Below are 23364 nucleotides of genomic sequence, written 5' to 3'. Positions count from 1 at the left end.
GAATAATAAAAGATATATTTGCAGGTCTGTGACGGCCAAGGAGAAAAAGGGGGAAACCCTAGGTAAAATCCCGAAATATTTGGAAACTTCCTTAAAAATCTCTGCCGCTGGAACAGGCACTCGGGGTGTTCCGCGCGATCGGGAACAACCATCAAGACTGTTCTGCGTGAAAATCACCAAATTACACTCTTTTCTGCCTCTTTTGTTCCAGCTGGTCCATCTCCAATCCAATGCAACCCCAGACCTGTAATGACTCGAAAAGGACTAGCAAGACTCGATAAAGACTTGAAAACCAATTGAAAAGCATATATACAAGATGTCTAAAACACCATATATCATTAACTGGCCCCTTGGAGATGAGTAACCTTGCTGTCTCACACTTCTGCTCTGTACTAGGACCCGTCTTCATGAGTCCAGTTGTTCCATCCTCGCCGGAGTGGTTCCAAAGGCTCCTAGACTTCTCAATCTCTCCTTCTCAAGTCTCGTAAATGCTGCAGATCCCATCTAGGGATGAAATAAGGTCAATGATATTCAAGCTAAACCCGAACAAGGCTCCAGGTCCAGAGGACCCACCTCAGGTTTTTTTAAAGCGGCCTGGAACACCATAGGAGACGAAGTGATCACGTCCATCTCTCACTTCTTCTACACTGGATTCCTTCCTTCATCAGCAAATGCCACGATCCTAACTCTCGTCCCGAAGTTCCCTGGTGCATCAAAAATCACAGATTTCAGGCCAATCTCATGTTTAAACACAGTCTACAAAGTCATATCTAGATTGCTTGTAAAAAGACTAAAGCTCATACTGCCTAAACTCATTCTACCTAGTCAAACAACATTTGTTCAACGAAGACATCTTCTGGAGAATACTATTCTAGCCAGTGAACTAATATATGGATATCATAAGAACAAAGGCTCGAAGAAGATTACCATCAAGGTAGATATAGCTAAGGCTTTTGACACTCTGTCGTTGGACTTTCTTTTCTCTTGTCTCCAAGGCTTGGGGATTCCGAACCAGATGCTTCACTGGCTGACCTCCTGTATCTGCAAAACGAGATTTATGGTTAGTTATAACGGTACAGTCAATGGATACTTCAAGGGAACAAGAGGCCTCAGACAAGGAGATCCCTTATCCCCTTATCTTTTCGTTATATCTATGAACTGCCAATCCCATATGCTTAATGCGGCTGCAGCTATCTCTAAGCTCAGATACCACTCTAATTGCAAGAAAGTAAAGCTGACACACCTGTCATTCGCTGATGATCTCGTAATCTTCATTGAAGGAAACATAGAATCAGTTCAGTGTGTGCTCCAAGTTCTGAGAGAGTTTGAGGATCGTTCTGGATTGGCTGTAAGCATGCAGAAAACAAGTTTTTTTGCATCAGGATTGACAGAATAGGAGATCAATACTATTCAAGCGTCAACAGGGATGCCATGTGGAAACCTACCATTCAGATATCTTGGAGTCCCAATGAACTCGAGAAAGCTCTCCTTGGCAAACTGTGAGCCATTACTCCATCAAATCAAGATCCGCTTCTCCTCCTGGTAAACAAAAACTTTGTCATTCTCTGGAAGACTAATGCTTATAAAAATAGTGATCGCGGGAATTACCACTTTTTGGTGTTCTTCTTTTGTGCTCCCAAAAGCTTGTGTTGCGAAGATAAACTCAATGTGTAGCGCCTTCCTGTTGAAAGGGAAATTGGAGGCACATAGCACAGCGAGGGTAGCTTGGACCACAGTTGTTAAGCCAAAGGAGGAAGGCGGACTAAGAGTAAAAGATCTCCTGACTTGGAATAAAGCTTGTTGTTTGCGACTGATCTGGCTCCTCTTCTTTAGGCCAGACTCCGTGTGGGTATCTTGGTTCAAAGAAGTAATAATAAAAGGGCCAGTAAGCAACTTTTGGACCACAAACCCTTCTAAAAATTTCTCTTGGTTAGGAAACAAACTCCTCAAGCTAAGAACTGTGGCTTACCCCTTGATTCACCTTCAAATCCAAAACGGAGAGAATGGGCGATTCTGGATTGACAATTGGAGTCCATATGGGAAGCTCCATGACTTCTTGGAAGGAGGCAGATCAAGACTGGTGATCCCGCTAAAGGCAACTCTGGCTTCACTATATCGTAATGGAACTTGGCGACTTCCTGCAGCAAGGACTGAGAATCAACTTCAGGTTTTGTCTTTCATCACTACTATCAATTTCAATGGTGAGCCAGATCAATATGTATGGGAGATAAATGGAAAACGCAGTGAGAAGTTCAGCACTGGAGAAGTCTATCAATACCTTAGAGGTGAGGTAGAGGAATTTAACTGGGCAAAAGTCTTCTGGAGTTCTAGAAGTATCCCCTAGTAGAGCTTTCAAGCTTGGCTGGTAGTGCAGAACAGGATCTCCACTCACGACCGTCTGATCTCCTGGGGTCTTCTAGTCCCATCTCTTTATCTCCTCTGTAACTAAACTGATGAATCGAGAGACCATCTCTACTGGGACTGTGACTATGCTTTCGACATGTGGAATCGTGTCGCTGGAAGATGTAGGATCACGCCTCACCGCAACTGGGACAACTCCCTTAATCAGATGTTATCTCTCCCAGTGGCATCATCCACGCGATCTCTGATTCTCCTCAGATGGCAGGCAACCATCTATTGGATCTGTAATGAGAGAAACAACCGCCTGCATGCAAACCAATTTCGATCAGTTGACTCAATTTTCTCTATTATTGATCACCAGATAAGAAACAAAATTCATAGCTTCAGAGAGACTAACCCTTGGCGTTCGTCAGAGATGATGCAACGATGGTTTAGGTGAAGGCTTGGTTGGATCCTTTAACTGGCTGCTCGGCTACTCCGGCTTCATCGTCACCGACTGGAAACATCATGTTTCCTCTATTCTTCTTGTCATTTTCTTGTCTTCAACTGAGCTTAGGACAATTGTGGGCTAAGTTCATTATCTAAGGGTTTGGGTTCTACTATATGAGTTTCTATATGGGCTTCGGCTCTAACACTAGAGCCTATGGGCTTTTGTAATCTTTTCTTTCTTTTACATTTATATAAGTAAGCCAGCTACAAAAAAAAAAAGATTCTGATTCATAATAGTTCATCTGCACATAAAACAAAATCACAATCAACAAACCAAAAATGTATGTGTAAATAGCTTAACATTAAAAAAATAAATAGAAATCTATTAATCAAAAGCAAGAAATGTATTCACAGCAAAAAAAAAAGGAAAAAAAACAATGGCTTCGTTTTTTTGTTGAGAATGTCTTATCTATATTGTAAATCAGTGGAAGTTAGCTTTCTTGATAAGCCACGAAAAGAATATTTTCTAATAAATTTTTTAAAAAATATCTCGGGAGTAACTTGCCCAAGAATTTTGATTGGAAAATCTTACTATTAATATTTAAATATCGAATGCATGATATTAAAAAACCGTGATTTGATTGCAACTGATTTTTGATTGATAAATCTCACTATAGTTATTTAAATATTAAATATAAAAATAAACAAAAAAAAAATCTATAGAATATATTGCAGCAACTTTTTGAATTAGCAAAATAATCATAAAATCATGCTATAAATATCACATTCTAAATGTATAATATATTAATCAAATAAAACATGTTTTTTTTTTGACTAAAGGCATTCATATTTAATTGCAGAAAGAAATAAAAGTTTTACAAGCTTATAGCTATAGTCCACCCAACAGATGACTATAATGAAAGATGGTAGATGGTAGAGAGCAAAGCCCAGCCTAGTTAGATGAAAAGTCAGGAAATGAAGGAGTTCTCGTTTACTCCGTTGAGAGCCACAGCTGCATGAGGGAGGAGGAGAACGCAGGAGAGGAAGGTCTGAAGCTCAGTAATCGATCCTTGACTAGCCGATTCAAGGAGAAAATGATGGAATCCGCAGATTGATAACGCTGGGAGTGAAGCCGCTGATTTCATTCACGCCACAAGGAGTAGATCACCGCTTGCCAGCAGAGCAGAATGAGGTGCTTACTCAGTATGTTACCTGTGAGAGTAATCAACTGGTCCATTACATCTAGCCAAATCGGAGACGGGGTAAATGAGCATCTACGAGCAATCTCCGACCATATTCTCCAGGAGAAGGGACATCTAAAGAATAAGTGATCTCTTGATTCAGCCTCTCGATTCCAGAGCAAGCAGTTTGCATCGACAGACAACCCCCAAGAAAGTAGACGATCTCTTGTAGGACACCTATTCAACATAAAGAGCCAGACAAGAAAGTTATGTTTCGGAATACCTCGCGATGTCCAAACAATTTTTGCCCAAGGTACTCTTTGCTCTTCCCCTTTTAGTTTCCAGTATACTAAGGAAGTTTTGTATCTCATAGTTGGTGCTCCTGTAACATTCCATTCATAGGCGTCCGCAACCTCATCTTCCAGCGTTATGTAGGTTAGGAAAGTTTGAACCAGCACCATAGCATCAGAGCGGGCCTGAGGAAGCATCCAGTTACCTGAGCGATGAAGGTCAGGTAAGGTAGAGTCAAGAGATATTCCTTGCCTAGATGATGAGGAAGCAGCAAAGTAGTCTTTAAGAGAACCCAAGGGTGACCAGTTGTCAATCCAGAAGCGGCAGCTAGCTCCATTTCCTACTCGCAATTTGATCCAGGTAAACACTTCTTAGTTTGTTTGCCAACCAAGAATTAGATGCACTTGTTTTCATTGTCCAGTAGTTAGATAGGGAACCATGTTGGATCTCTGATTTAAACCAAGCTACCCAAACTGAACCTCCTTGAAAAAAGAGCATCCATATTAGCTTTATGCAACATGCTTTGTTCCAAGTACTTTAATCCCAAATCCGCCCGCATCCTTTCCCATAGTAACTGCCTCCCACGATACTCTAGCAGAATGATGCCCTTCTATAGATCCATTCCAGAGAAACATTCCACAACGGGAGTTAATTTTCGCTATACACGCCTTTGGAAGGAGAAAGTTAGAGCACCAAAAGTTTGTTATGCCTGAGATCATTGTTTTTATTAGTAGAAGTTTTCCAGCAAAAGATAGTGTTTTGACTGTCCAAGAATTAAACTTTGCTTTTACTTGTTAGAGCAGGACCTCACAGTTTGCGAGGGTGAGCTTTTTCGTACGCAAGGGCACACCAAGATACCTCACAGGAAGAATCCCATTTGGCATTCCCGTGGAGACCTTTATGGCATCAACTTCTTGTTGAGAGAGACCAGAGGCGAAGAATGAACTTTCTTAAACACTAACCGCAAGCCCTGATCGAAGTTCAAACTCTTTTAAAACCTGAAGCACATTCTGGACAGAGTCCAGAGAGCCGTCCATGAAGATGAGCAGGTCATCGGCAAAGCATAAGTGAGTGAGCTTTGAGGAAGAGCACTTGGGATGGTATTTAATCGTGAGTTCAGCTGCAGCTTTGTTCAACATGATGGAAAGAACATTCATCGCAATCACAAACAGGTAGGGAGAAAGAGGATCCCCCTGCCTCAGTCCTCCGTTCCCTTTGAAATAGCCATGTACCATTCCATTGTAACCAACCGTGAAGTTTGTGGAACAGATACATGCTCTCAACCAACCTAGGAGATGAGAAGGAAGTTGGAGACCGTGGAGACAATTGAAAAGGAAGTCCCAGGAGATGGTGTCGAATGCCTTCGCGATATCCACCTTGATCGTGATTCTTTTAGCCCCCAGCCTTCTATGATACCCATTCACCAGTTCAGCCGCCAAGGTAGTGTTCTCAACAATCAATCTTTCCTTTACAAACGATGTTTGGTTGGGGACAATTAAGTTGGAAAGAATAGGCTTGAGTCTTCTAACCAATAGCCTTGCAACCACCTTGTATAGGGTAGTAAGGTAGCTGATGGGCCGATAGTCAGTTATCCGTGACGCTCCAGGGAACTTCGGCGCTAGTGCAAGAATAGTAGAGTTGGTTGAAGACGGCATGAAGGAGTAATGGAAGAAATGGGTCACTGCTGCAATCACCTCCTGCCCTAAGAAGCTCCACGAGGATTTATAGAAAGCTGAAGTTAGCCCGTCAGGGCCAGGAGCCTTATTAGGGTTGAGCTTGAAGAGAAGAGTAGTAATCTCCTCCGCTGTGGGTATAGCAGTCATAGAAGTGATCATCTCTGATGGTGGGGAGATGGAGATCAGCGAGGCAAACCAAGAAGGAGCAGAGCGAATAGACGGAGAGGAGATTATAGCAGGCCCAAGAATACTGCAGAAGTGCGTGATAGCGTGGAAGCTCATCAATTTTGGGTCAGTGAGGATGACACCAAAAGCAAGGACAAACGATCGAATCGAGTTGTAGCTGCAGCGAGTCTGAAATATCCGGAAGAAGTAAGTAGTATTTTTATCACCCACTAGCAGCCAATTAATTCTTGACTTCTGCCTAAAATAACTTTCTTCAATTCCTCTCAGAAACACCCAGTTCTCATGAACCCTGCGCTCTTCCTCAAATGTGGCATTAGATGGATTATTAAGAGCATGTACCTGCACAGATTGCAACAAACTGTTAGCCTCTAAAACTCTCACTTGAATATTTGAGAAGTTCTCTCGATTTAGTTGTTTTAACACTCCCTTCACACTCTTTTGCTTCCAGCTCAGTTTTGTGAGGTTCAGCGCCTGATCTCCGGCTTGGCTCCATGTCACAAGAACCAGTTGGTGATAAGAGGGATGACGGGTGGGGTAGTTGAAGAAACGGAAAGGATTAGTACCAGCTAGGGGGAGATGGTAGGCGAGGTCACACAAGGGTTATGGTTAGAGAAGAGAGGTGGGTGGAAAGTGGCTAGACAATCAGGGAAAATCGAGATGACATGGGAATTCACAAGGAGGCGATCAAGCTTCTTAGCAATAGGACCCTCAGGACAGTGATTGCTCCATGTGAAGAGAGGGTCAAGGAAGCGCAGATCAAAGACTTCCAGCTGCTGTAAGCTGTCTCAAAACTCTTGCATCTGAGGAGTAGTAGTACTGACTTCCAAGAGTGAATGCTCGGGGTGATGCAGAATCTCATTGAAATCCCCACCGAGAATCCATGGTTGCGAGTGAAGTTGATACGTTTGACATATGTCAATGAGTTCAACCCACAAGTCTATTCTTTCAGCTCTAAAGTTGGAAGTGTATACAGCAGTGTAGATGAAGGGGGCAGTATTGGGAAGAGTGACTTCACAAGTGAGAGTTTGCCTAGATTGCTGCATTAGTCTGACCCTGACATCATCTTTCCAAACAACAATTATTCTACCATCTTCGTCTGAGGCATGATTAGAAGAAAACTGCCATCCTCGACAAAGTTTTGACATAAGGTTGGTAACATTCTGATCTTTAATATGGGTTTCTATGAGAACACCAAAAGAGGGCTTATGGGTACGCATCCAGTCACAAAAAGGGGTGTGCTTGCTCGGGTCATTTAAACCTCGAACATTCCAAAAAATTAGTTTTGTACGCATTAGGAAGGGGGGGGAGGGGGCAGACTCACCCATAGGAGGGTTAGAGTCCAAGGTAGCCAAAAGGGAGAAATGGTTAGACGAAAAAGGATAAATAGGAGGCTTAGAGGAGCTAGGAAAAAGGCTAAGGGAGTTAGGAGGAGATAAGGAAGAGTCGGAACGGGAGCGTTTAAGGGAATGCTTATAAGTAGGGCTTGAGACAGTCAAAGATTGATGGTTAGAGGGCAAAGAGGGGGCAAGGTCAGAGGGGGGAGGCAAAAGGAGGCTTTTGGGGATGGAGTTACGGTTTTTGGGAGAGGCAGAGAAGAGTGGAATTAATGGCAGTTCAAGGGGACGGTTTGAATCAAAGACATCAAGAGTGGTAATAGGGATGGGGAGTAAAGGAGGCATAGAGTTAACATGAGCAGCAGAGGGGGGAGTTGAGGTGGATGGGCTGGAAGAGATTGGGACTTTAGAAGGGGTTTTAGGGCGGTATTTTGGGGCAGGAGTAGTTTTGGGTTTGGATTTTGATGGAGTAGGACGAGCAGGGTTTTTGGGAGGAAGAGGGATGAGGAGACAGTTTCAGGTAATATGTCCTAGCTCCTTGCAATGAGAGCAGGTAGGAGGGAGCCAAGGATAAGATACAAGAACTTCAACTACCTCACCCTACTGTCTAGTGAATTCAATAACGTTAGGCAGCGGCTTAGTAAGGTCGACCTCCACTTTAACGTGAGAGAGAGAGAGACTGACAAGGTTCTTGGTGAAGTCATCTGTCTCTTTTGGTTCACCCACAAGGCCAGTAACCAAGCTTAGACCAACCTGATGACGAAGATAAAGCGGGACGCCAGTAAGATGAGCCCAAATTTGAATCGATTCAAAGGAAGAAACCGTAGTCGAGTGAGAAGAGGTCCACTGCTCAGTATGGAAGAGAGTGTATCCAACATACCAATAGCCTTTTTCTATTATCTTTTGCTTTAAGTAGTCGCTGGTAATACGAACTAGAAGGCTCCTAGAAGAAGGATTGTTGTGAATTTCTAATCTTTTTCCTTTGCCCCACATATGGTTTAACACACTTTGAATTTGACTGTAGGGGGGAGGTCTTCCATTAAAGATGCAAACAATGAAATCCTTATGCAAGTCAGCACCTTTCTGAAAGACGGCATCTGGGATCATCACGGTTGGCCTTCCAGAAGCAGAGACAGTTACATGAGCAAGTCTTTGAAGAGACTTATCCTCAAATCTTCGGATTTTTCTACAAGGGTAGGTTTTGGTAAGGAGGTAGTAGGGTTAACGGCCGGAGGAGGGGATGAGGAGGAGGGGATAGGGTCAGAGAGGACAAGGGTTTGAGAAGGAGCCTCAAGCTCAGGGGAGCTCGTAGTCGCAGATGATGGAAGGGGAAGGATAGGGTTAAGGTTTGGTAGAGAGGGAGAACTTGCTCTATTAGTCTGACTGTAAATTTCTCAGAATGATTATCTCTTACTTTGACTGTAGATCTAGCTACAGTAGTCTCAGATGTAGAAGTTGGATCTGCCAAAGAGGCACTCACCAATTCCATTCAGTATCAATACTACTAGTAGCAGCATTAGTTGAGAGAGGACCAGCAGCAGAGCGCTTTTGGCCAGTTGGAGAAGAGGATAGGGAGGAAGCAGAGTCAGTCGAGGAGACTGAAACTTTTGAACGGTTAGAGGAGGGAAGGGAAGGGGAGAGACGAGGGTATTGGACCTGGGAAAGCTGGGCTTGAAGGTCAGGAGGGTCTTGGGGAATGAGGTTTCTCTTATCACCGGAGGAACAGGACGACAGAGACAGGACAGAGGAGAGGCGGACTGTAGCCCACGGGTTCGCCATTGGGAACTGAGACAGAGAGCTTTTGACTTTTTTAGTTTTTTTCAAACTTGCAATAAAACATGTTACAAATATCATCTTCTATATTCTAAAAATTATAAAACTATAACTTATAGATACAATATATATAAATCATATATACAATTTAGAATAAAAATAATTATATGATAAATATTTTTAAAATAGTAATATTATGCTTTATAATTTCATACACTACAAGAAAACGTTTCTATAACAACGAAGATTTACGAGGAAATTATTTCCTCGTAAATTTACATGGCGTTTACAACGAAATTACGAGGGGTCCAAAATTCGTCGTAAACTCAATGTAACTTTACGACGAAATAGTTGCGTCGTAAACTCAATGTAACTTTACGACGAAATAGTTGCGTCGTAAACTCAATGTAACTTTACGACGAAAGTACGTGGAAAGATAAATTCGTCGTAACCGTTACATCGACATTACAACGAAACATGTTACCATTATATTTAGGTGAAAACGTGTATTCTATGTGCTTTAACTTAACTAATTTCATTGTAAAGTGGTTGTAAGTTCATGTAAAATCGTTGTTATATCCATGTAAAACATTCTTTGTAAAATTCATGTAAAACATTCCTTGTAAAATCGTTGTTATATTTCACCTACCAAACTCGAAAGTTTCTCTATATATATGTCATTTCCCACAACTCTCTTCCTCACAACACACAAACGGAAAAAAAAAATCAGGAAAACAAATTTTCGGAGATGATTGATGTTTGCATCGACAACTGCATGATCTACTGGAAGGAAGATGACAAGTTAGAAGAGTGTCGATTCTACAAAAAACCATGATTCAAACCGCAAGGCCGTGGGAGGAATAGGGTACCGTACCAAAGGATGTGGTACCTACCAATTACAGACAGATTGAAAAGATTATATCAATCTGAGAGGACTGCTGCGTCGATGAGGTGGCATGCTGAACATGTCCAGAGAGATGGCAAGGTTGCACATCCATCAGACGCAAGAGCGTGGAAACATTTCAACAAGGTACACCCAGATTTTGCTACAAATATTCAGAATATCTATCTCGGGTTATGCACCGATGGATTTAGTCCATTTGGAATGTCTGGTAGACAATATTCTTTGTGGCCAGTCATTCTTACGCCGTACAATTTACCGCCGGATATGTGCATGGAACAAGAATTTCTATTTTTGACCATATTAATCCCTGGGCCGAAGCATCCAAAACGGTATCTTGATGTTTTTCTTCAACCGTTGATAGAAGAGCTAAAGCAATTGTGGTTGGAAGGGGTGAGGACGTACGATTGTTCCTTGAAAAACAATTTTACGATGCGAGCATTTCTGCTGTGGACGATAAGTGATTTCCCTGCTTATGGGATGTTGTCTGGCTGGACAACACATGGAAGATTATCTTGTCAATATTGTCTTAGATCGACAGGTGCTTTTCAACTGAAGAATGGTAGGAAGAGTTGTTGGTTTGATTGTCATCATCGATTTCTTCCACTTTCCCATTCGTACAGAAAAAATAAGACATTGTTTCGGCACAAAAAAGTTGTCAGAGACAGTCCTCCTCCATATCTCACCGGCCAGCAGATAGAAGCGGACATTGATTATTACAGAGCTCCGGAAATAGTTAAGGTTGGAGGAAACTGACATGTTCCTGGAAATATGTCTGATGGGTATGGTGTCTCTCACAATTGGCATAAGAAGAGTACATTTTGGGAGGATCATCTCTTATGCCACAATCTGGATGTCATGCATACTGAGAAGAACTTTTTTGAGAACATCATGAATACAATATTTAACGTCCTTGGGAAGACAAAAGATAACAAAAAGTCAAGGATGGACTTACCTGATATTTGCTCAAGAAGTGAGTTACATATCAAGAGCAATGGAAACGTTCATGCTCCCATCTTCCGGTTGTCATCAGAAGCCAAAACAACTTTGTTTGACTAGGTTGCATCAGAAGTTAAGTTTCCTGATGGTTATGTTTCAAATCTGTCAAGATGTGTTGAACGAGGTCAAAAGTTTTCCGGAATGAAGAGTCATGATTGTCATGTGTTTATGCAACGACTACTTCCATTTGCTTTTGCCGAGCTCCTTCCAGCAAATGTCCATGAAACACTTGTAGGTAATTATAAATTTATAATATATACACATATATTATGAAATGTTATTAATTTGATTACTTTTGCAATATACAGCCATCAGAGCATTCTTCATAAATCTTAGCACACGTACGTTCAAGGAAGAAGTCCTCGAACAACTTTATCAGAACATTCCGATCATATTGTGCAACCTGGAGAAGATATTTCCTCCTTCATTTTTTGACGTCATGGAGCATCTAGTTGTCCACCTACCGTATGAAGCATTGCTTCGTGGACCTGTTCACAACAAATGGATGTATTCGTATGAGCGACAGATGAAACATTTGAAGGGGAAAGCAAGAAATCTTGCAAAGGTGGAACGTTCAATAGTTGCGGGAGTTTGACAGCCGAAACATCTAACTTCACATCATACTAGTTTGCTCCAACTGTTCGTACGAGAAAAAGATTTCCTATAAGATATGATGATGGTGGAGTACCGACATCATATGCAATTGATGGTGTTCCTGACATTTTCTGCCAAACTGGACGGTTTGGTGGTAAAACGAAAGAAGTATGGTGGTCATGTGAAGAGGATAAACATAGTGCCCACACTTATATTCTGATCAACTGCGAGGATGAAGTGACCCGTTACTTTGAAAGGTAAATATTTTTGTGAATGTTAATTATATGAATTGAAGTTAATTATATATGACTTGATCATTTGTTTAATTTTCAGCATGTTTGTATCTCAAGTTGAAGAAGCAATACCAGGAATATCTGCAACTGATGTGGACATACGGAAAGATAAGCACTTTGTCAAGTGGTTAAAATCACAGGTACGTAATATATCTCATACATTGGTTAATTAAGCAAGTGTTTTGATACTTCAATATTAAATAAGAATATATGTTTTTCCAGGTTGATTATGACGATCCATATTATCCCGTATGGTTTCACGATTTGGTTCAAGGTCCAGTTGCAATGGTCACCACATCATCTATGTATTTCACACGAGGATTTACCTTTCACACATACGAGTATGGGAGACATCGGGCAACGAGTAACAATGGAATATGTGTGAAAGGTGAAACAGGCTTTTACGGGATCTTGCTGGAGATTATTGAAGTGGAATTTCCGGGGTTATTGAAGCTAAAATGCGTCCTCTTCAAATGTGAATGGTTCGATCCTGTTGTGAACCGAGGGATTCGGTATAACAAATTTGGGGTTGTGGATGTCAATTTTGGGAGAAGATACAACAAATTTGAGCCTTTCATTTTAGCTTCACAAGCCGAGAAAGTTAGCTTCATTCCTTATCCTCGGCTTTGATCCGGGATAAACTGGTTAGCTGCTATCAAAATTACACCTCGTGGACGCATTGTCACTGGAGAAGAACCGCCCTTGCAAGAAGAAGACGCTAACACTGAAGTTGAGGTACCTGAACAACAAACTGATGAAATCCTTTTGATCGACCTGGAAAACTTTCAATATGAAGATATTCCCGAAGATGCGACATATGAAGCACGTGAAGACGAGTTCGAGAGAAGCGACGATGATGATTGTAATGATAGTGATGAGAACGAAAACGATTTAGAATGATGTAATATTGATGAGAACGAAAACGATTTAGAGTGATGTAATATATGTAACAAATGTTGTATTTCTCTATTGTAATGTATGTTTAAAGAAATATTGTTTTTATATCATCTTAATGTATGTGTAACAAATGTTGTTTTATATAATATGTATTTTTTTAGATTTAAAAAAATTATTTGGAGTTTTAGGGTTTAAGTTGGAGAAAGAGTAAGAAGAAGTAAAGAAGAAGATGTTAGATGATATGTGACTTTGGGGTTTAGGGATTTCATTCTCGGGGTTTAGGGTTAAGCGTAGTCAAATCCTTGTAAAATAACACGGGCCTGGTAACTTCGTCGTGAATGAAAAGGCCGATTCCACATAATTTCATCGTAAATGGAAAAAGACGAATCCTGATAACTTAGTCGCAAATGAAAAAAGACGGGCCTGGTAACTTCTTCGTAAATGAAAAAAGACGTGCCTGGTAACTTCGTCGTAAATGAAAAAAGACGGACCTGGTAACTTCGTCGTAAATGAAAAAAGACGGGCCTGGTAACTTCGTCGTAATATTACGTGGAGTTTACGACGAATGTATTTCCCTATATATTGAGACGCGCCAGAACGAGGGTGCCTCGTTCATTACTCTTAAACTCCTCTCTCCCTCTAAAGGTACCCTCTCTCTCCTCTATTATTTTTTTAAGTTAGTTTAGGTGATTAATTAGTTAGGTAATTAGTTTAGGTGATTAGTTAGGTAATTAGTTTAGGTGATTAGTTAGGTGACAGAATAATAGTTTAGATGATTAGTTAGGTGACGGAATAATTTCTTAATTATGTCGTAATTGATTAAATTTATTTTAATTTTTTTTAGATGGCTCCTAGGAGGAAACCAGCAGCACCTACTTATTCTCAGTTGTTTGGCGATGGTTCTGGTGCATCTTCTTCCGGTCCATCATCTTCCGATGCAGTTCCAGACTCTCAGACTTCTCAGAGAGTTTCTTGGAGTCCTCCTCCTCCACCGCAGATTCCTCCACCTCCTCCTCCTCCTCCAGCAGCTGCACCTCAGCCTGCCCCAGCAGGTGAAGTTCATCCAGATTTGCGTGTGCCTTCATATGCACCATACGCGAGATATACGGTAGAGGATTTGCTTGCCCAGCCTGGACGGGAGGGTTTGGAAGTTCTAGACCCCGATAGACCCCGAGGAACTTATTGGTAAGTTATTAATTTTTATTACATTAAAATTTAAATTATTTTTATTTTCTAACATTTAAATTGTTTTTTGTTTCAGGTTTGGGGCTAACAACCGTGTTAGCCGGAGCGTTTCGGCGATGATTAAGGGTTACTACGACGGAGCATATTCGAACTGGAGCATGACACCAAATCACGTTAAGATCACTTGGTTTAAATGTTTTGCGGCAAGATTTTTAAATTTAATTAAATTATCACTTTTAAATATTACTTTTTATTTTAAAATATTTATTATTAATTGTAATTTGTTCAAAAATTTTGTGTTTCAGTAAAGGTGGCATTGGTCTTTGGGAATCACCGAGAGGGTGAAGAGGGAATTCGTTGCAAAGGCAAAGACCCGCCTTTGCAACACAGTCTCCGAGTGGAAGGACAAGTGGGAGATCTACGGGTATGAGGGAAAGCCCACTGAGCTCACGACGGATGTGTGGGATGGTCTCATCGCCTATTGGAAGCTATCCTCTTCGATCAAAAAGGCCAATTCATGCTCTGCTTCTCGAAGAACGAAGGATAAAGATGGTCATTTTTCCATGGTTCACAGAACCGGACAAAAACCTCATGCAGGAGTCCGTCTAGAAGCTGTAAGTTTTGTTTTTAATATTTATTTTAAAATTTTCAATTAATTTTAATTTTAATATTTAATTATTTTTTTGTAGTTAGAGAAGACGGGAGTCTTACCATCTCTGTCTGAGCTATTCAAGATGACTCACGCCACATCCGACGGAGTTTTTGTGGATCCTGCATTTGAGAAACTCTTCCATGCAGTGGTTGCTCGGATTGAAGAACGGGAGACGCAACTAACCCAGCAGTCTCCCGATGGATTACCGGTCACATTGACCACCGAAGAGGCCGACAGAATCTTCGAAGAGGTACAACTTAAAATTTTTGTTTACGTTATTTTTAATATTTTAACATAACTAACTATATTAATATATGTTTTAATTTTATAGGTGGCTCCTAAAAAGAAGGGACGAATAGTTGGCATAGGCTATGTTAACGAAGTTGAAAGGACAACTTCGTCATACACTTCGAGACGGGATGAAGAGACTTCTCAGATGAAAGCTCGAATGGATAGCCAGCAGGTTCGTTTAGACTCTCTTGAGGATCTGCTAGACGTGATGGCGGTGGGAAACCTGACTATGCAGAGAATGTTGAGTGAGAGATGAGCCGCTCTTGGGTTGCCATCACAAAATCCCGAAGAGTCCGATCCAAACCGTCAACAGCAGAGCAACCCCACCGACTACTTCGACAATATGTAGTTTTTTTATATTTCTGTTTGTATTATGAATTTAAATATTGTATGACTTTTAAATGCTTTTTTAAAATATGTTTTTCATTTTCATATTTCGTTTTAAAATTTAAAATATTTTAAATTTCGAATATTAAATATAAATTCAAATTTATTATATACTAATAATAATATAATAAGAATCGATGTAAACTCCTCGTAAACATTACATGGAGTCTACATCGAATGTTTACGAGTGATTAACATCGAAAGATTTACGAGGGTTTTACATCGAAATGTTTATGTGTTCTTTACAACGAAAATGTTTACGTGTGCTTTACATCGAAATCATTAAGTGGGCTTTACCGAAGTCTTACGTGTCGTTTACGACGAATACTTTCCCTGCGCTTTACGAAGAATATATTTCGTCATAAACGTAACGGGTCGTTTACGACAAAACCTCCGTTACGACGGTCGTTTAACAATGAAACGTCTTTCGAGGTTAATTCGTTGTAACACCCCGTTTACGACGAATTTACAACGAATACTACCCTCATAAAAAATATGCTTTCTTGTAGTGATATAAGCTATATAGTTGATATATTTCTCTCTCTCACACACAGACACGCATATATATATATGATAAAATTGTATTGAATCATATTTTCGTACAAAATTGTTTGTTAATAATGTTATAAAAATAGTGATAAAATTGAATATAATAATAGCATAGTGATTTGACTACTTATAGTATTTGACTAATATATTGGAATGTCTACGAAAGTGGGTTCTTATTTTTTTAATTTTAAATCAAAGCTTTTGTCTAATCACATGTCATGTCAACAAATTTAAAGAAGGTTAATGATTAATGTCATTTCACCATGTGAAATAGCTGAGTCAATATTGTGAAATAGTGAGCCAATCAAATTATAATGTTTTTATTTAAGTGTGTTCTCAAATAATAGTATGATGTTTATTGTGTATTTGTTTTTTTTTGTTAATTTTGAAATAATAAAAAAAATAAATATATTCGTAATTTTGTAAATATTTGAAAAACATAGGGAGAATATGGAAAATTCATAGGTGAATGAATAGCAATAACAAAAGTAAAAAATTGGTTTTAAGTTTTACTTTAAATGTTAGGTTGTTTTTAAAAAAGTCCCTTATTTTAAAATTTTAGCGAATAAATAAACCCTTGTTTTTGAGCTCTTACAACTAATTTGTAAGAATTTAAAGTAGTTTATAGGTATTTATAAATATATTTGAAAAAAAAAGTTATAAGTATTTTATATGTAAATGATTAAAAAGTTTTAAAATTATATATATACTATTAAAAGGGAATGATTCTTAAAATTTCTACTTAAACAAGGTTGTTGGACCATTTTATTAGATTTTACTTTTTTTTTTGGTCTTACCTTATATTTTACAAACTATATAAATACTTTACATAATTTAAATGAACTAATTTATTATTGTTTCATAATCAATAATATAATTATTCTAACAATAAATCCCCATGAATATTGGACAGATTATTCAAACATGTTTTACACATGACAATTCTAACATTGCATATGATACGTTTTATTGAATTTTCAAAAATGTAAAATATATTGTGTTTTAAATCGGGTAGTTTAGATTGTTTGGAAAAAAAAATATAAAGGATAAATAATTAACTATTAATTATTTTAATAAAAAATATTCAAGTCATTAATTTTTCTTTTGCATAATTTGGTTTATAAATGGTATTTTTAGGATATTTGGTTATTTAGAAATTAAATATAATTAATATTTGTAGGTATATAATTTGTATTTTAGAAATTTAAGTACTCATTTGGTTTCTATTTTTCGGTTTCAAAGATATAGAAAATGCTCGGTTATTTATGAAACTCAGCTTATTTTTTTCTAGTTTGGTACGGTTCTGTGCACCCGGATAAATGTAATCAATCCTATACATTATCTTATATAGAAATTATATAAGAAGAATTTATTTAATTTCAAAAATAAACTCGCGCTTTCTAAGAGCATTTCAAAATCTAGTTATAAATGTTTTTAAAATTTTCTTTTAAAATTGGAAAATAATTAGAAATGTAATATGTTCATATTTTTATTTTTTTCAGCAAACATAAAATTATCTTTATGATTTTTGTAACAAAAAATTATCATCTTTCTTTATTATTGTTTTATTAATAAATTATGATGTTTACAAAATTTGGATTGATGTTGTGAAAGGATTTAAAGTGGTATATTCTATTCAATAAATTTTATTATGATGAGAATTTTTTTTGCTAAAGTTATTTTAAAATACAATTTTTTTTTGTTAATATACTATTATACTAAGATTTGAATAAATATTTACATGTTTCATTGTAATATTAAGATATTTTAGGAATGTCTAAACATAGATTAAGAAAAGTAAAAACTAATAATCATATGTTTAATCATGTTTGTTAATACAAACAAAATATTTAAAATGGGCCCGAACTGCTCAAAAAAATAAGAACTGGAAATACAACATATACTAATCTCGGCCCGAATGGCCCAAAGTAAAAACATCTGAACCGACAAAATTGTGTGGTCGATGACCACTCACTTTAAAAAACAGAAAAGGCAAGAACAAAATTGTCTGTCTCGATGTTTCGTTACGGAAGACAATTTCCATGGCGAAACTTTTAATCGAAGTTAGAGAACTCATGATATGAACGGCCGCGGCTTACTTGTTGTGGTAAAGATGGAAACGACTGCTTGTAGAGGTGAAAATCGATGGTAGCAAATCAAATAACTACCGATTTTCTAAGATTAGCTGAAAAACGTCCTAACGATCCAAACTCGGTAGATCCACGGAGGACTTCACCTTTTACGATTTATTTAGGTGATTTTCTCTAAGTTTTTATTTTAGAAGAGATAAATATCTTAAAAAAATTCTTACTTGTTTTGCATGTTGGATCTGAAGGCATCCGTGAGAAAAACGATGAGTTTGAGATGGTTGACGAAGTTCACCTTTTCAACTCTCTTTGACCAAGTCCTAAGAAGAATTGAAAGACCACAAAAAGGTAAATCTGATTTCACATCTTTCTTTTTGACCCATAGTTGTTAATAAAGATCTAATTGTTTTTTGTTCAAAAAAAAAAAAAAAGATCTAATTGTTTTAAAATTGATTCAAAAAAAATCTGGAAAAAAGCCAAATAACAGTGGCAAGAAAGCGTAAGATCTCTTGACAATTTCTATCTACTGTTGAAGTTATTATTTACAGCTCTAGAATCTGTGTTTAGGTGTTTTTTTTTTTTGGCAAACAGCTATTCTATTACTCAAACTTGAGGTGGTCTGGGAAGCCAGACCGGAATAGAACAACCAATAAAACATAAGGATCTATGAAACGAACGTGCATTCCTAGCTAACGAATCTGCAATCTCATTCTGCGTCTTTGGAAAGTAACTGATCTTGAAGTCCCAAAAACATAACCGAAGAGTTTGAATGATTTCCAGTTCAGTTGAGAAGTTGGGCCAATCTTGCGGCTGTTCTATCATTGCAATCAGGTCCTTGCAGTCCGTCCCAAACCTCTGACAGGTCGAGTGTTGTATCATACTCTCCATTGCCCACTTTAGCGCTTCCAGTTCCGAGTGCAGCGGTGTCTCTCTTCTCCGCAAGTTCCTTGACCCCATGAGCTGTATCTTCTCCATTGTATCCTTCCAAACCCATCCCATTCCACTAAACTGAGCTGTGTTTAGGTGTTTGTTTTGTTAAAAAGGGTTAAAAAAATTTCCTTTCAGGAATAATATACTTTTGAAGAAAATATTCATATTCCAACTACAAAGATTATGGATTTCATTCTTCTATGGAGAACAATATGTTTTAAAAATAAAAGATAAGTTATTTCCAGATACTTTGTCTTCTAGATACTGTCTTCTTTTACATTAATATAAATCCTAATTTCCATATAAATATCGCATGATTAGTTTATTAATGTGTTTGAATTTTACATTTGACAGCTACGATAAATTTGATTTAAGACAAATACACGTAGGAAGTGAACATTTACCATCACCAAAAGGGAGATCATGGTGATACCAAAAGTTAAGTCACTATAAAATGAAACAGCAGCAGAAGAGTTCCTGCCTCTTGTTTCGCTGCAGCATCTGTTGTCTCTTTCACCTGTTTACATTGGTCCTGCTGTGAGGAACGGACCCTCATAAACAGGTAGACTGCTAATCTCATATCTCATATTTTATAGATGAGCAAATATCAAATTTAGACAATTTTTGTTTCTAATACCAAATTTTACATCTATTCTATTAAAACTCCTGTATGACCAATTGATATTAACTGGGTCCAACTTAAATTTTTTACGTTTTTGTATAACTGCATCAATTTATAATAAAGCTATGTAACCAGTAACCACCCTTCATTTATATCACGTATTCTCCCTTAATAATCGGCTGCGCCTTTCTTTTGCTTAATAATCAGTTGGGCCTTTATTTTTTAAACGAAATTTAAATGTAACCACTACACAATGAGAATTGTAACCACCACATCATATCACCTAAAATTTGGGAGCCAACATTTAGAATAAAGTTATTGTTTAATTAAAAAATCTATTCTATTAAAACACAAGTATGACCAATTGATATATGTTGAGTCTAATAATTGTTTTTCTATGTTATCAAATCTAAAAAAAAAAAAAACATAATACTTTTAAACTGAATTGAAATTAAAACTGTATTTCCATAACTACCATCTATTGGTCAAAACATGTATTTTGTAACCTCCTTTCCATAATTATCGATGGCCACACCACTTCTTTCTAATATTTATATTCGGCAACTGTTATATAAATGATAATAATTATTCTTTTCTTTTGGGTTTATATCAAAACTAAGTTTGCTTACTTCCTTTCAACAGTATTCTATCAAAATTTTCATTTGTGTGTTATTGGATAATCTAAACCTTTTTCTTTTTAGAATTTTAACTTTTTATTTTATTAATAGAACACATTATTTTATATAATTATGTATACAGTTACATTATTGACATATCTTTTTATAATTTTATGCTAATTATTTCTTATAATCTCGGTTAAAAAGTACAAAATTTAATTTTTATATCACAGACACTTTATATTTGTTAAGAAATACAAAATAAAAATACTTATTGTAGTTTCATTTTTTCACCTTTAATATTATGAAAGAAGATATATATTATTTTCACCGACTATTAAAATATAATATTTAGTAATAATAAAATTTGGTATATTTAATTATTTTAACTAATTATAACTTACATCTCACCTAAAAAATTAGGATTTATTCAACTAGACTTTAATTTATTCAAATTTTAAATATTTTACGTAGACATTAAGTTTATCAATTAACAAAAAACGAGATGGTAAAATAGGGTTTAACGGTTTTAATAGAAATAAACATTCATATAAACTCATTTAGTTTAACGGGACCGAAATAGGTTATTCGATCAAAAATATTTATTAAATGTTATCTATTCTATTAAAACAACAATATGACCAATCAATAAAAGTAGGATCCAACTATTTTTTTTATTTAAAGAGTTATTATCTATTAAGTAAATAATATAACTGTAAACCACTAACCCCATATTTCTTTTTGTAAACGAACCCACTAATTCTATATTTTAGAATTAGTTTTGCGTTTTAAAGGTAACGTGGTTACATTGGATCACAATTTATAAAACCCATTTTATTTTGTTAAATAGGATTACAAAGAGAAACACAATTACAAAAAAAAGTATAAATATGATTATAAAGAAAAATATAAATATGAAAATTAAATTTTTTTTTTAAAATGTAAAACAAAAAATATACTTGCCCTTTTTAAAGGCGGGTCAGAATCTAGTAACACATATAAAAAGAAAACTCACATTTTCATCAGATAGCACGATCACAAGGGTGTCTCCATGCACTGCGTTGTACTGGTTCCAAGTATGCAACACTTTCATATGCATTTTCCAACCACTTTTGAAGGGTTTCACATCTTTCGAAGATGTCATTTTCATTATCAAAGAAATTTTAGTTTTTTCTTTTTGTAGTGAATGTAGCAGATGTAACAAATTTGGAATATACCATTGGAATCGAATTTTTTAAATTATCCACGAGTTGTTAGTCAAAAACAATAAAAAATAAGCATTGAATTTTTTTTCTAATTTAAATCGACATCTACCACAGATACTATCTGAATTTTGGAATATATTATAAGAATAAGATATTCTCAAAAATATTGTTGGTAGCATTTTGTGAAAATTTTACTAATTGGTAAATGATATAAAAAAGTTTAGGGTTTAGGGGTTGGATTGTTGGGGTTTAGGGTTAGGGAGACGAACACTAAACTATTGTTATGGTTTAGTTTAGGTATGTTGGGGGTATAGATTACATAATCTATAGTTAATGTATTGTATTTGGTGAAGTTAACGAAATGTTTTGATCTGGTTTAGTTTATGCATTACTAGGGTCGGTCCGTGCTAGATTATTTTCAGTTTGTGTCGAAACTGATTTTTATAGTAGACTAAATAGTTTTGTTAAATCTTTCTGTCATTGGATATCACCGGATTGTTTTGGTATTTAATTTACTTGTGGTTTGGGTATAATGGTCGTTTAATTTGACTAATTCACATCTAACAATTGCTTCTAATGTTTGGATATTCTCATTGTGTTTTTGTTATATCTATCTTTTTAATTTCTTAGAACATTATATGTCATCATGACTGCATGTGAGATATAAAATATATGGAACATAATTATTCTTAATGGAGTGTTTTTATCAAAAAAAAATCACAATGTATTTCAGACTGTGTTGAGACTTGAGGAAGAGTTTTCTAAGCTTCTCGACTCTTTTGTTCACCATTTTTATATATAATTAAGCTCTTAATCATCAGTAACATTGTGAAGTCGTGTAGGACAGAAATCAGAGAAAGAATAAAAATATTGGCCAATTTGATGCCAACTCACTTGTATTTTAAATTAGTTCATACGTTGAGCTAATTTATATTTCACAAATATTATTAGTTTAATTTAATATTTTTTTCCTTGTAGTTATATATCTCACAAATATTTCACATGTTAAAAAACTTAAATTCAATCAGTTTTAGTTCATAACCTTCATATAAATAACAAAAGGTTAATATATTTTAATAAAATTATCAAATTATCATATCTGAAAAGATTACAAAATAATTATATATAGTAATTTGATATTTTGTATATAATTCGTGAATTAGTGTCTATTTATTCTAATATAACATCAACACTGTTTATAATACATTTTTATTTATGTTTTATATTTATATATTTCATATTCTTTGAAAACTCGGTTAAACTTTTTTTCAGCAAAAATACTGCATTTTTATACGTTTTTTTCCATATACTACTAATTTTATTAAACGCAATTCTAATATTTCATAGGATACCAATAAAAAATTTAGATTTTATGTTTTGGTATTGGAGAATTACATTTTGGGCAGATCTTAAAAATAAAATTGAAATTAGAGATGATTTAAATGAAACAAACACTACCTTTAGTTATTCAATTTTACCATGTTCCTTCGAATGTCTTATTTCTGTTTTCTCAACCCAAATTGAAAATACAAAGTGCTCACATACCAAGAAATGGGACACATACCAAGAAATGGGACACGAAACTCTCTCTGATTTGGTTTCATTCTGTATTAGGAGGGTGTGCGGAATATTATTTTTATTATTGTTAAGAACATGATTTTTTGGATAATGTAATTATGTTGTCGTTTTTATTTGTTAAGATCATTATTTGGTGTTTTTAGCGTGTTATGTAGTAATAGATGATATGTTAATATATTTTGTGTTTGTATTTTCGAATAATGTGTTGTGGTATGTATAGTACTTGTTAGTAGTGAAATGAGCATCTAATGTAAAAGATTATTGAATTTCAATAACTTTGTTGATTCTAAGATTAGCAGGTTCCGCGTCAAAATTGTATTATATTTTTTTCATATTTTTGAAAATT

At 36.3% G+C, this 23364-nt stretch overlaps 1 protein-coding gene and 1 long non-coding RNA gene across 3 annotated transcripts; one reads left to right on the top strand and one right to left on the bottom strand.

Annotated features, from left to right (window-relative positions):
* Positions 1 to 8594: 8594 nt before the first annotated feature.
* Positions 8595 to 9237, bottom strand: LOC106350047 (putative protein TPRXL). The gene is made up of 2 exons (XM_013789989.1): positions 8939 to 9237; positions 8595 to 8841 (listed from the first exon to the last, which is right to left on the bottom strand). The coding sequence occupies exons 1-2, from the start codon at positions 9235 to 9237 to the stop codon at positions 8595 to 8597; spliced, it is 546 nt and encodes a 181-aa protein (XP_013645443.1).
* Positions 9238 to 17845: 8608 nt separating this feature from the next.
* LOC106347254 lies at positions 17846 to 21549 on the top strand. Of its 2 annotated transcripts, XR_001270670.3 has the most exons (5): positions 17846 to 18233; positions 18315 to 18414; positions 18658 to 19042; positions 19132 to 19558; positions 21262 to 21549. It is a non-coding gene; the product is annotated as an uncharacterized LOC106347254 (long non-coding RNA). The 2 variants fall into 2 exon arrangements; XR_002659397.2 differs by lacking the exon at positions 21262 to 21549 and having other exon boundaries at positions 17853 to 18233; positions 19132 to 20026.
* Positions 21550 to 23364: the final 1815 nt, after the last annotated feature.

This window comes from Brassica napus, chromosome C9, assembly GCF_020379485.1.
Source record: "Brassica napus cultivar Da-Ae chromosome C9, Da-Ae, whole genome shotgun sequence".
Taxonomy (NCBI): domain Eukaryota; kingdom Viridiplantae; phylum Streptophyta; class Magnoliopsida; order Brassicales; family Brassicaceae; genus Brassica; species Brassica napus.
The sequence above is the reverse complement of the archived record's forward strand: the minus strand, read 5'-3'. Positions and strand labels throughout refer to the sequence as shown.